The sequence below is a fragment of the Sus scrofa genome, chromosome 11 (assembly GCF_000003025.6).
Source record: "Sus scrofa isolate TJ Tabasco breed Duroc chromosome 11, Sscrofa11.1, whole genome shotgun sequence".
In the NCBI taxonomy this organism is placed as follows: Eukaryota; Metazoa; Chordata; class Mammalia; order Artiodactyla; family Suidae; genus Sus; species Sus scrofa.
The window spans coordinates 47,863,044-47,876,073 of NC_010453.5; the positions used below are offsets into that span (position 1 = coordinate 47,863,044).

At 39.7% G+C, this 13,030-nt stretch overlaps 1 protein-coding gene across 2 annotated transcripts in view; it reads left to right on the forward strand.

The window, feature by feature from the left end:
* Window positions 1-13,030, forward strand: part of UCHL3 (ubiquitin C-terminal hydrolase L3) — a 56,764-nt gene that overhangs the window by 34,007 nt on the left and 9,727 nt on the right. The window contains exon 7 of one of the 2 annotated variants that reach the window (XM_021065167.1): window positions 11,070-11,261. Coding sequence (XP_020920826.1) covers window positions 11,070-11,261 — 192 coding nt within the window. 2 annotated transcript variants of the gene reach the window in all.

Consider the following 13,030-nt stretch of genomic DNA (forward strand, 5'->3'; position numbering starts at 1 on the left):
TTTGACTATTCTTCAGTGTCATTTATGGGTGAATGCAATGGAAATTGAGGTGCTTATCCGTTTCCAAGTATTCTCATCTTCTCAGTTCTCACTGCTTTTAAAAGTATGTCTGTCTTAAAAAAAAAAAAAACAAAAAGTATGTCTGTCTTCTTATTATCAAGATGGTTACTGGAGTTCCCGTCGTGGCTCAGTGGTTAACGAACCCAACTAGGAACCATGAGGTTTCGGGTTCGATCCCTGGCCTTGCTCAGTGGCCTAAGGATCTGGTGTTGCCGTGAGCTGTGGTGTAGGTCGCAGACGCAGCTTGGATCTGGCGTTGCTGTGGCTATGGTGTAGGCCATTGGCTATGGCTCCGATTAGACCCCTAGCCTGGGAACCTCCATAGGCCATAGGAGGCCCCTAGAAAAGGCAAAAAAAAAGAGATGGTTACCATTTACTGAATGCATCGTTTGGGTAGGCATTATCCTAAGCTCTGTATGTGTCCTACCCTCATCTCCCCAAGTCCTTAAGATGGCTATTACCCCATTTTACAGACTGGAAGACTAAGAAGTTACTAACTTTTCCAAGGCCACACAGCTAGTAAGTACTGCCCAGCCTCTTAAGGCAAAAAATGTATAGATAAATCAAAATTGCTAAAACAAACAAAAATAAAGTGAAGATTCTGAAACTTTTAAGGTTTTTGTCCTAAAGGCAAAGTTAGATACAGCAAATAATTTAACGCAAACATTCAGTGAGCTATAAATGACTAGTCAGAGTTGTGCTGAATACTTTGTTCTTTGTTGCCCTTATACCTAAGTTAGCTGTTATTCAGTAGTAGAATTTTCCTTGTATTAAACATAAACTCTTCCCCATAAACCAACCAAGGTCTTCTGGTAATTGTGTTATCTATATTTTGGAAAACAGTGATTATTTTAAATGTCTACCAGCTAATGATTCCTTTACATTTAGGAAATTACATGGTTATAATGATATTTTTCTTAATAACAGGATATACCCTTTTCAAAGGGAGAACATTTGGGGTGTAAGCCAAAATCTACTTACTTTATTTTAACATTTTAGAATAATTTAGACCTAAGCACTTAGGATGAACTACCAAGCACACTTGATTTCTTAATAGAGAAATATTAACAGACTGACCCTCTGCCTGCTTCGTTAAAAGGTCTGTATCATTTCTTTTTTTAGCTTTTACAACATTTCTGATTCTTTGGTTATTACTGAATACTTTAAAGAGTACTTCTTTCATTTTTCATACACACGGACACATGTATGTTACCTGAAGGAAAAGTAAGGTGGTCTTTTAGATGGACACACTCTTATTATTAAGGGTTTGAATTTTTTTTTTTTTTTGGCCTTCAAGGCATTTCTGATTATGCAATTATTATTAAACAGTTTAAAGAATAGTTATGAACTATATCCACATAGCTCACTCTGTATTTTTCTTAATTCAAAGGATTTAAGTCAGAATCAGAATGCTTAAAAAAAAAAAAACCTCACAATGCATGTCTGCGCCTAATTCCTTTATGCAAAAATAATTTATTAAACTCCTTAGTGTTCGTTCTGACAAGCAAAATATTTAATTCCTAGGGTTTCTGAAAAACCAATTTTGGGTTTTTCCAAACAGTAATGATGAGAGGGGTTTATATTACATGTGAAGTGGTGAATGTAAAGTCACATTGTACTGTTGCAAAACCACACAGTAAGCAGAGGGGCCACAGGTTCAGTGTTAATGTCCTGGCAAACACTGATGTTACTAATAATTCTAATAAAATATGTAATTTTAACACTTTTGGATTCCCCTACCAGAACTGAACAACTGAGTTTGTGAGAGTTCTTTATTCACATGCTCTAGAAAGTGAGCTCTTTATTAAGATTTACTGAAAGACTCAAAAATAAGCTGTAGAGGAGTTCCCGTCATGGCGCAGCGGTTAACGAATCCGACTAGGAACCATGAGGTTGCGGGTTCGGTCCTGCCCTCTCAGTGGGTTAACGATCGGTGTGCGTGAGTGGTGTAGGTTGCAGACGCGGCTCGGATCAGCGTTGCTGTGGTTTGGTATAGGCAGTGGCTATAGCTCTGATGGACCCTAGCCTGCAACTCCATATGCGGGAAGCAGCCAAAAATGGCAAAAAAAAAAAATAATAATAATAATAATAAGCTGTAGATATTAAATTTTTCCAGTTAGTAGGGAGAGCAAATAGGATAGTTAGTCTCAAGATTCAGCTCACAGTTGTAAGCTTTCATATTTAAAAGCAAGGCTATTTTAGTTACTTAAGCAATTGCATTGACAGCTAATGTGACAATTTAAAAGTTGGTGAATATGCCTTTCATCTTTGTAATTCTAAGAGAAAGCCCAGGAATTTTAAGATTCCATAATAGCATACTTCATATCAAAATCCTCTCATCTCTTAAAGTGGTATCACTTGAAAGTCTTTTCCTAAACTATCTTATAAACTTTCATTGGAATTGAAAATATATATGATGTACACTGTTATGTCTATATTATGAATTAAATTATCTTTACAAATTGTATAGTTGGACATAATATATATGCAATGTATAGCATTAGGAGGTAGAAATAAATATGACTAGAATAAAATTTAGAATCATTAGTTCTAATGCTTAACCTTTCAGCGTATTCATTTACTTGTGAAAAACAATACTTAGTGTGCTGGCAATAAGATGGTGGATAAAAGCTTTTCCTAAGAGCATTACAAGGTAGTTACAAATAAGACAGTCATAATATAGTCATGTCCTGTCCTATATTTGATATTGTAGGACAGTTGCCAGATAGAAACGCATGCATACACACGTGAACCATGATGTGTGGGACTCATTCGGGAGGGCGTGCTTTTGAACATAGCTTTTTTATCATTCCTTCCTTTCATATATGGAAAGCGTGGTGAGCAGAAAGAGGGCTAAAATTACCCGCAGGTAATCTGATAATGTTGGGGCAAAAATTGTATCTTCAGAGTTCCTGTCATGGCTCAGCGGAAATGAATCTGATTAGCATCCATGAGGACGCAGGTTCTATCCCTGGCCTCGCTCAGTGGGTTAAAGATCCGGCATTTCCATGAGCTGTGGTGTAGGTCACAGACGTGGCTTGGATCTTGTGTTGCTGTGGGTGTGGTGTAGGCTGGCAGCTACAGCTCTGATTCTACCACTGGCCTGGGAACCTCCATATGCCATGGGTGCGGTCCTAAATAGACCAAAAAAAAAAAAATTATGTCTTCATCTTTAAATAGAAATGATCATAATTTCTACCTTATTAGAACCATTGCGAGAATCTGTAGCATCCGTGGTTTGAGAACATCTGGTATGCAATAGTAAGCACTCAGTGTTAGCCATTATTATTGTTGATTGAGGGATATATACAAAGATACCTGTGAACTCATTTGCTAACAACATAGTTTATAAGTGTAGAAAACCAGAAACAAGCTAAAGGCGCAATGATGTGTTTATGGTACATCTATTTAAAGAATAATAGGTTGTCATGAAAAATAATGTAGATATGATAGAATTTGTTCCAGAACGATAGACTTGCATTGTTTCCTTGTTCCCTGCCCCAGCGGGCATGTTACAAATTTATTAAAGTGAAAGTACATTTTCAGAGAGAGAGTACACAGGCCATCCTGTGATTTAAAGAGAGCTTCCCTGCTTCACGGTTGTTTTTATATCCCCATGCTGCAGACCTGAATGCAGACCAGATTTCTACCGTCCCAGGCCCACTAATTTCTCCTGCCCTGGCCCCTTATATTGTGCATAAGGGCTGAGTGTTGTTTGATCTTGTATGGGGCATGTTTGATCTTCTGGTTGGTCTTGGGCAGGATGCCTTATTTGCCTGGGGATCAGGTTATATAGCGGCAAGTGAGGAATGGATGACATTCCTTCCCTTGTAGGGAGTGAGCAGGCCAAGTTGCTCAAGGTGGGGAAAAGGCATTACAGTGAGACGTGGCCAGAGGCTTTTGGGTTTAATCTCCTTGAAGGGGACTTGAAGCCTACAACAGATATATGCTTATGAGGTGGATAGGTGCCTAAAATGCATGGAAAGTGAAAGTAGCATGAAGAATATGATTTTTCCCTTTGTGAAAAAATTGCAAAAAATTTCAACACATTGCAAAAGGCCAAGTATGATACTGTAAAATCCCTACAAGCAGCACCCAAAGAGGAGCTTACACCCACCCCCCACAGACCTCACTGGGTGCTTGTTAGCTAGACTAGGGACAAGGCAAGAGAGAGCCTGAGGTGCAGGCCTGGGAGAAGGAAGCAGCTTCTACCTTGGGAAAGGCCCAGATTCTTTTCCCCTCTGGATTAAAACCTAACGATGCTGAGATAGAAAACTGTCCCCGGAGAAGGGAACAGATGAAACTACACCTTCAGGGGAGGGATGGGAAACTCCTAGGAGAGAAGTCAATGGCAGAGGGAAGGATCCCCCAGAAAGCCTGTCCTTGACATCCAGGTACAAACGACCTACCTGTGATGAAGTGAACCAGATCAACAAAGAATGCTTTCATCTTTCCACCCTTAGACCAGCAAGCACCAACAAACAAGTGTCAAAAAGGGTGGGGTGGGCCAGCACCGAGAAGAGAGGCCTTCTCTGAGGCATAGACTCTGAGAAAAATCCCAAAGCTGTGAGTAGGACACATCACTGTAAAAGAAAGCATCCAGCATCCCAGCTCCTCCCCTAAGCACAAGGTCATGTGAGACAGATTTTCAGCTGGGAGGTTACAGAGGGTAACCATTGCAAAAACCAAAACCCCAACAGCACAACTTCCAACTAGACCGACTCAACTCCACGCACCAGAGACCTGGCAGAAGAGGATGCATGCCCGTTTTCAGACATAAATACTGTTATCTCAGTCTCTGTGCTCCTTCACAGGACGTATAGCTCTTAACCAAAAATCATAAGACAAAACAAGAAAAAGGAGTTCCCGTCGTGGCACAGTGGTTGACGAGTCCAACTGGGAACCATGAGGTTGCAGGTTTGATCCCTGGCCTTGCTCAGTGGGTTGAGGATCCGGTGTTGCCATGGGCTATGGTGTAGGTTGCAGACGCGGCTTGAATCCCACGTTGCTGTGGCTGTGGCGTAGGCTGGCGGCAACAGCTCCTATTGGACCCCTGGCCTGGGAACTGGATGTGCTGCGGGAGCGGCCCTAGAAGAGGCAAAAAGACAAAGCAAACAAACACCAAAAAAACAAAACAAAACAAAACAAAAAAACAGAAAAAGAACCCAATGTCACAAGACAAAGGAATCAATAGAATCTGACCCAGGTATGATCCAGGTGTTGGAACTGTCAGATGCAATTTAAACAACTGATTAATATGTTAAAGGCTCAAGTAGAAAAGGTAGACAGTATATACCAACAGCTGGGAATTAGAGATTTGGAAACTAAGAATCAAATGGAAAACTAGTAAAGAAAAGCATAGAACCAGAGGTGAGGAATGCATTTAATGGGTTTGTCAGGAGACTCAATAAGGTCGAGGAAAGACTCAGTAAATATGAAGATAAATTGCTAGAAATTTGCCCAAAGTGAATCACAAAAATAAAAAGTCATGTGGGAAAAAACAAAGAAGCCCCAGATCATCCAAATGCTGTGGGTCAATTTCAAATTATCTAATGTGTATAACTAGAATCACAGAAGGGAAAGAGAGTAGTGGGGGTGTAGAGGGGGCATGCAACGGAAAACCACGTACATGGCCAGCTATGTTGCAAAAATTAGTTAGACATTAAACCGCAGCTTCAAGATTCTCAGAGAACAGTAGGTAATATAAATGACTCCTACCCTCCAAAACTCACACACACACACAGATACATAGTATTCAAACTGCTTAAAGCCAAAGATAAATAGAAAATGTTCAATGTGGCCAGTGGAAAAAGACACATTAGATATAGAGGATCAGGGATAAGAATTATAGCAGATTCTGGAGTTCCCATTGTGGCTCAGTGGCAATGAATCTGACTAGCATCCATGAGGACACAGTTCCATCCCCAGCCTTGCTTGGTGGGTTAAAGGATCCGGCATTGGAGTTCCCGTCGTGGTGCAGTGGTTACCGAATCCGACTAGGAACCATGAGGTTGCGGGTTCGGTCCCTGCCCTTGCTCAGTGGGTTAATGATCTGGCGTTGCCGTGAGCTGTGGTGTAGGTTGCAGACGCGGCTCGGATCCTGCGTTGCTGTGGCTCTGGCGTAGGCCGGTGGCTACAGCTCCTATTCGACCCCTAGCCTGGGAACCTCCATATGCCGCGGGAGTGGCCCAAGAAATAGCTAAAAAGACAAAAAAAAAAAGGATCCGACATTGCTGTGAGTTATGGTGTAGGTTGCAGATGCAGCTCCCATTGGACCCCTAGCCTGGGAACCTCCATATGCCACCGGTGCGGCCCTAAAATGACAAAAAAAAAAAAAAAAAAAAAAAAAAAAAAGAATTATAGCAGATTCTTATCAGAAATTATGCAAGTTAGAACAATGGAATGATGATACGTTTTTAAGGCACTGAAAGAACTCGGAGCACAATATTTTTCAAAAACAAAGGAGAAATAAAGTCTTTTAGACAAACAGAAACTGAGAGGATTCATTACTAGCTTACCTGTACTACAACTTGAATCTATACAAAGAATTGGAGAGCACTGGAAATGGACCAGATGAAGGTAAATATAAAATAAATTTTGTTTTCTTTTAAATTGTTCTTAAAGGTGATTAAGTACACATGGGTAGACCATAGTTTAGATCTGAAAATAAATCTTAACAAGTTTTTTAAAAACTTATACAAAGAATGTTTTCTAACTATAATGGAATTAAATTAGAAATTCATAACAGTTAAAAGTATCTGGAAAATTCCCATATATTTAGAAATTAAATAACAAATAGCTCATGAATCAAAGAGGAAATCACAAAGAAAATTAGAACACATTTAAAATTTTTTTATTGAAATATAGCTGATTTGTAATGTTGTGTTAGTTTCTGATGTATAGCAAAATGATTCAGTTGTATTTTTTTTTTTTTTTGGTGGTCGCATCCACACCATATGGAAGTTTCCAGGCCAGAGGTTGAAACTGAGTCACAGCTGTGACCTGACCTGTGCTAGCTGTATAGCATAGGTCCTTTAACCCACTGTGCCAGGCCAGGGATGGAACCTGCACTTCTGCAGCAACCTGAGCTGCTGCAGTTGGATTCTTAACCCACTGTGCCTCAGTGGAAACTCCTTCATATTCTTTTCAATTATGATTTATTACAGGGTATTGAATATTGTTCCCTGTGCTATATATTTATAGTAGGACTTTGTTGTTTGTCTGCTCTATACATAGTAGTTTGTATCTGCCAATCTTAACTCTTCCTCACCCCTTTTTCCCTTTGGTAACCATAAATTTGTTCTCTAGAAAACATTTTGAATTGAATGAAAATATTTTAAATATATCAAAATTTACAGATTGCAGCTAATTTACAGATTAGAGTGAAAAATATTTTAAATATATCAAAATTTACAGATTGCAGCTAATTTACAGATTAGAGAAACATCTATAACATTAAGTGTTTTTGTTTGTTTGTTTGTTTTGGCCACACTCGTGGCATTTGGAAGTTCCTGGGCCAGGGATCGAATCCAAGCCGAAGCTGTAATCTACACCATAGCTGTAGCAATGCCAGATCCATAACCCACTACATCGTGCAGCCTCAGAGACAATGCTGGGTCCTTAACCTGCTGTGCCACAGTGGGAACTCCAACATTAAATGCTTATAGTAAAAAAGAAAAGGCACGGGTTAGAGAAAAATCTATAGTGCTAAATGTTTACAGTAGAAAAGAAAGAAAAGCCTTCAAGTCAGTGATCTAAGTTTTTACCTTAAGGTAGAGAAAAAAAAAGCAAATTAAATCCAAAGCATGCAGAAGGAAGAAATTAAAGTGAAAAATCAGTGAAATTCATTATTTTTCTAAAGGTCCTATAGCCAATGCAGTAGGGTGGAGAAAAAGAAACAAAGAGCATATAGGTTGGAGAGGACAAAGTACATGTGTTTGTACTCATAGCATGATTTTTTTATGTAGAAAACTTTCTTAAATAAAGGGGGGAGGGGACTATGTGTTAATGTCATAAAAGGCAAAAGCTGTTGGAAATGCTCCAGGTTTTAAAGGACACTAAAGACACATGACAGATAAATTCAAAACCTGCTCCCAGATTAGATCCTAAGGGGAAGTGCTGCAAAGCACACTTTGAATGGATCAATGACAAAAGTGAAGTACGGATGGAATGTTAGACAAAAGTCCAACATGATGCTGGACCTATATATATCCTGACAGAGCCATATCTCCATAGCTGCTGTCAGGTAAGAGAATTTTTTTAGTCTTAGGAAATATTGAGGTATTTAGGGGTCAAGGACCATGATATATATAATTTACCCTCAGATGGTTCCGGGGGTGGGAGAGAAAAAAAGCTATGTAAAGAGAGAGGAAGGGCGAGATGGAAGATAGTGTAAATACAGGTGATAAAGCAAATTAGGCTAAAATGTCCTAGGTAAATCTAAGTGTTTCCTGTACTATTTTCATGTTTGTAACCCTTTGTAAATTTGAAAAATTTTTAAGTTGTAAAAAACATGGCAGAAGAAGAGGGCTAGCATACTTAGAAGTTGGACATGACTTTTCTCACAGTAAGCGACTGTGAGGGATGAGGTCATGTCTGCCTCCAGAACAAAGAGCAGGTGGAGTTCCTGTCATGGCTCAGTGGTTAATGAATCCAACTAGGAACCATGAGGTGGCGGGTTCAACCCCTGGCCTTGCTCAGTGGGTTAAGGATCCGGCATTGCCGTGACTTGTGGTGTAGATTGCACCACAGCTCGGATCCCACGTTGCTGAGGCTCTGACATAGGCTTGGCAGCTACAGCTCTGATTAGACCCCTAGCCTGGGAACCTCCATATGCTGCAGGTGGGGCCCTAGAAAAGGCAAAAAGACAAAAACAAAAACAAAAAGAGCAGGTGTGCTTACTGCGTGTTGTAAGACATCACTTTCTCCAATCTCAGTGTTCCTCTCCTGTGATGCAGCCCATTGTGTGTGCAACCATCCACCAGAGTCCTCCGTGGTGCCCTCAGGTGAACTGACGCGAACATAGCGATGCCCATGGTCCTTGCTGTGCTCTGAGTAAGGCCCTTTGTCTGCGGCGGGGTCTCGTGTCTTCTGCCAGCACCCACGGAAAAGTAATAGAGTAACTTTTTAGATGGGAGGGGTACAGTCAGATTTCACACCAGGTAGTCTGGTCCTCTGAACTGGCCGTTCCTGTTTTTGTCCTTTTTCTCGGGTCAAATCTTTGTCAGGGATACCTTTCCCATTTTGCCTGCCCAAACCTTATGCATTCTTTCAGTGGACACCTTTAGTTCTACTTGTGGTTTAGTAATCTCTCCCTCCCCAGATTCTTAAAAAATTCTTGTTTTCTCCACTACTCATTAGTCACCTCTCCCTTCCTCCCTGCCTTTGCTCCATTTCTTTCTCCTCTTCATCCATTTCCCCTTCTTCCCCCATTCTTTCCTTCCTCTCTTTCTCTTATTTAAATATAATCAAATTGAATCACGAGCTTGTAAGTTAACTGCTTCAGTAAAACTTAAATAAGTATAATCAGATGGAATATGACAGACTTTTGTTAGACCGTGTCTGTGAGAGCAGAGACTTTATTATATACACCTTTGTTCCCATACAAAGCCAAGTATAGGATTCATTATGTATTTCTAATTGATTGATTCTTATTATGAGCAGCTAAAGGGTTCACAAACATGTTTTTAAAATCCTTACCATGGTGATAGCTTTGTTTTTGGTTATTTCTTACATAATTCAAAAATACTAAGTAAGATCATGGAATTTTCAGGGTTGAGAGAGTCTTCGAAATCATTCAGAGGAAACCCCTTTCTTTTCCTGAAGAGAATAAGAGGTCATGGTTAGTGAAATCCCTTATCTCTAAGCAAGGACTTATCTCACTGTTCTTATTGCTTCTCAGTATGGTTATAAGTGATGATAATTTTGTCACACTGCTTTAAATTGAATTTCATGAACTGGTGTTATTTATTGGAGGTGACAACTGTAAAATTATCATTGGATTACTATTAATAAGGTAATTGTTATTAGCATATGCATTTCAAGGAAAACTCTTGGTTCAGAGTCACCTTTTGTGGTACGTTAGTGTTTGAAAGGGTAACTCAAAGCATCTAATTTTAAGAGGATTACTCCTCATTGGCCACTTAGGCTGTACACCATAGTGATTAAGATCATTGGATTCTAGAACCAGATTTCCTGTGTTTGAATCCCAGCCCAGCCACTTCCTGGCAGTGTGACCTGTGCTAAGTTACTTAACTCTTAGCCTCTTTGTGTTTCGATTTCTTGTTTGTGAAATGAGAATAATTACAGTAATTATCTCATAGGTTTACTTGGAGATTAAACAAATGGATGAATGTAAGAGTGCCAGGCACAAAATACGTGATACGTATTTTAACTGTTTTTTGTTTTTTTTTTTTTTTTTTAACTAAAAGACAGCTTAATAGTCCATGATGGTTTCCATTTAACTTGTCAGCCTAAGTAAGAGGATAGTTTTTGCATGGCATTAGCGTCTAAGAGATTTATTTCACTCTTCTATATTTTGAAGTGTTTTTTTTTTTTCTTACCATTTATTCCTCCTAAGGAATTCTTTTTGACAGTGCCTGTCTCCGTACAGTTTTCTTTTATACATATTGGGTTCTTTGTGCGTTTTGTATGTGTTACATGTTTTGTGTGTGTGTGTTCTTTTTTTAAAAAGCAAATTTCTATGATGATTCTACTTTAGTGGCTGTTAAATAATTCCATGAGCCTGTGCTGTGCAGGTGAGGATGTATAAATATTTTAGAAGTGCACTTAATAGAAGCTATGTAATATAGCCTGTTACCTTGATTATTTTATGCATTTCCGCTTTATGTGCCTTTAACTAAATACTCATTCATGGTCCTTTTCTAGATTATGGTTGATTAAAAGTGCTAGACCATATAAATCCAAGTATGACCAGACGTTGCTTTTAAGAGTAAATGATCGCCCAGTAACGTGGTCTAAGTAAAATGTTCTCTTTTTTAATTATGTAGTCCTCCTCGCCATCCTCATCACAGCCTCATTCTAGCCACTGCAGAACGAAGGCCTCATCATTGTGTCACCATGCATCCCTGCCCTGGGTCAAACGTAACCATGTAGGCCCTGCCAAGGCTACCAGTCCATCTCTCCGTCTTCGTCGCTGGCGACCCTTCTTACGCCTACCATCTTTGGGTCTCCATTCTGTTGTAAGTGTAGTCAATCTTGCATCTCTTCTTCCAGTGACAGGGGCAGTCCATGTTTTTCCTGAAATTTCTTCAGTCTTGAGAGTGTTTTCCTCTTGGTTCATCATCCATTAGCTTTTTCTCCCCCTAATAAGACGGCAAGCATACCTCTATGTGTGGCAGTCCAGCTTGACTTGCACCTGGGCTTGGTGAACATCCATCTTTCCACTCCATATCCTGCCAACATAAGGGCCCCTGGCTTTTGATGCGTGCCGAGCGGCATTCATGAAAGCCTTGAAGTTCCTGTCAGTTGTTAAAGTGAATATGTATCCTCTTACCCTTCATCTTTCCAATTTCCTGTAGTTGACTCAGGTCAACAAGTGCTGTGGACCTTCTGTGAGTTCTTTGCCATCTCTTTATTTATTTGTTTGTTTTCATGTTTCTGAACATGCCTTTGGCTTCTTGTCATGCTCTGGGGTTCCTTTACTTACTCTGTCCTTAAACTAATCCTTCATGGTGTAGGGTGTTTCATCTCAGCTATTTTATTCCCTGAGGTGGCTCAGGTACTTGGTTTAATCTTGATCCAATCTTCCCTGCCTATTCAGTTTCGAAAGATCTTTTCTCAAGTGGAGGTGAAGATTTTCTCCTCCTGAGTGATACAGGCTTCCCACATATTTTATAATTCCTCCTTCTTAGGTGGTAATATTAGCAAGCTGTTAAAAAGTACTTTTGTTCTTACAATATTGGTAATTGTCTTAAATGCTGAGATTGGTAATGGAATTCTAATAATTCCCATAATTGAAATACAGCTCTTACCTTTCTGATGCTTTAGAAAATTATTGGTAATGACTGTAGTTTGGCAGAACCTACCTAGAAATGCTACATCTGAAAGATTTGGTGTGGGCCGTACATTTATAAGAAACTTGACACTTCAATAAGTCATTGTGGCTTTTGAAGCCAGAGGAGGTCTGATTGCACATACTTTAATGCTTGAAAAAATTAAAAGTTGGTGTCAAACCTCTTTTCTTCTCCTTATTTACTCTTCTGGAACTATATTCAAACTCTGAAGTGGCATCTTGGCACTTTTCTGTAAACATCTGCTTCCACCACATATCATTATGGTTTTCAGAATAGCCTTTTTTTTTCAAACTGGCATCAACAAACTGGTATCTCTCTATTTCATTATCCTCCCGGGGTCACAACATGCATCTATCATTTTTATTTATTTATCCATTTCATGTTTATTGCTTCCCTCTATGCCGCACGCTGGCACAGTAGGAGATGTAAGTGTATTAGGTGATCAGCATAAAACTCTAATTTTGTCAATTCTGCCTTGGACATAGTTGATTCTAAATAGAAATACATTCCTTTGTGCTTAAAAATATTCTAGGGGAGTTCCTGTCGTGGCTTGGTGGTTAACGAATCTGACTAGGAACCATGAGGTTGCGGGTTTGATCCCTGGCCTCGCTCAGTGGGTTAAGGATCCGGTGTTGCCGTGAGCTGTGGTGTAGGTCACAGACACGGCTCGGATCCTGCGTTGCTGTGGCTGTGGTGTAGGCCGGTGGCTATAGCTCTAATTTGACCCAAACCTCCATATGCCGCAGGTATGTCCCTAAAAAGACAAAAAAAAAAAAAAAAAAGGAAAATGTTTTCCTAGTGGTTAAGAACGTGGATTCTCGAATACCATTGCCTGCGTTTGACATCACATTCTATCACTTACTAGCTTTGTGACCTAGAGCAGGTTCCTTAAATCTTCTATGCCTAAATTTTCTTGAGAGTACAATGGTATTCCC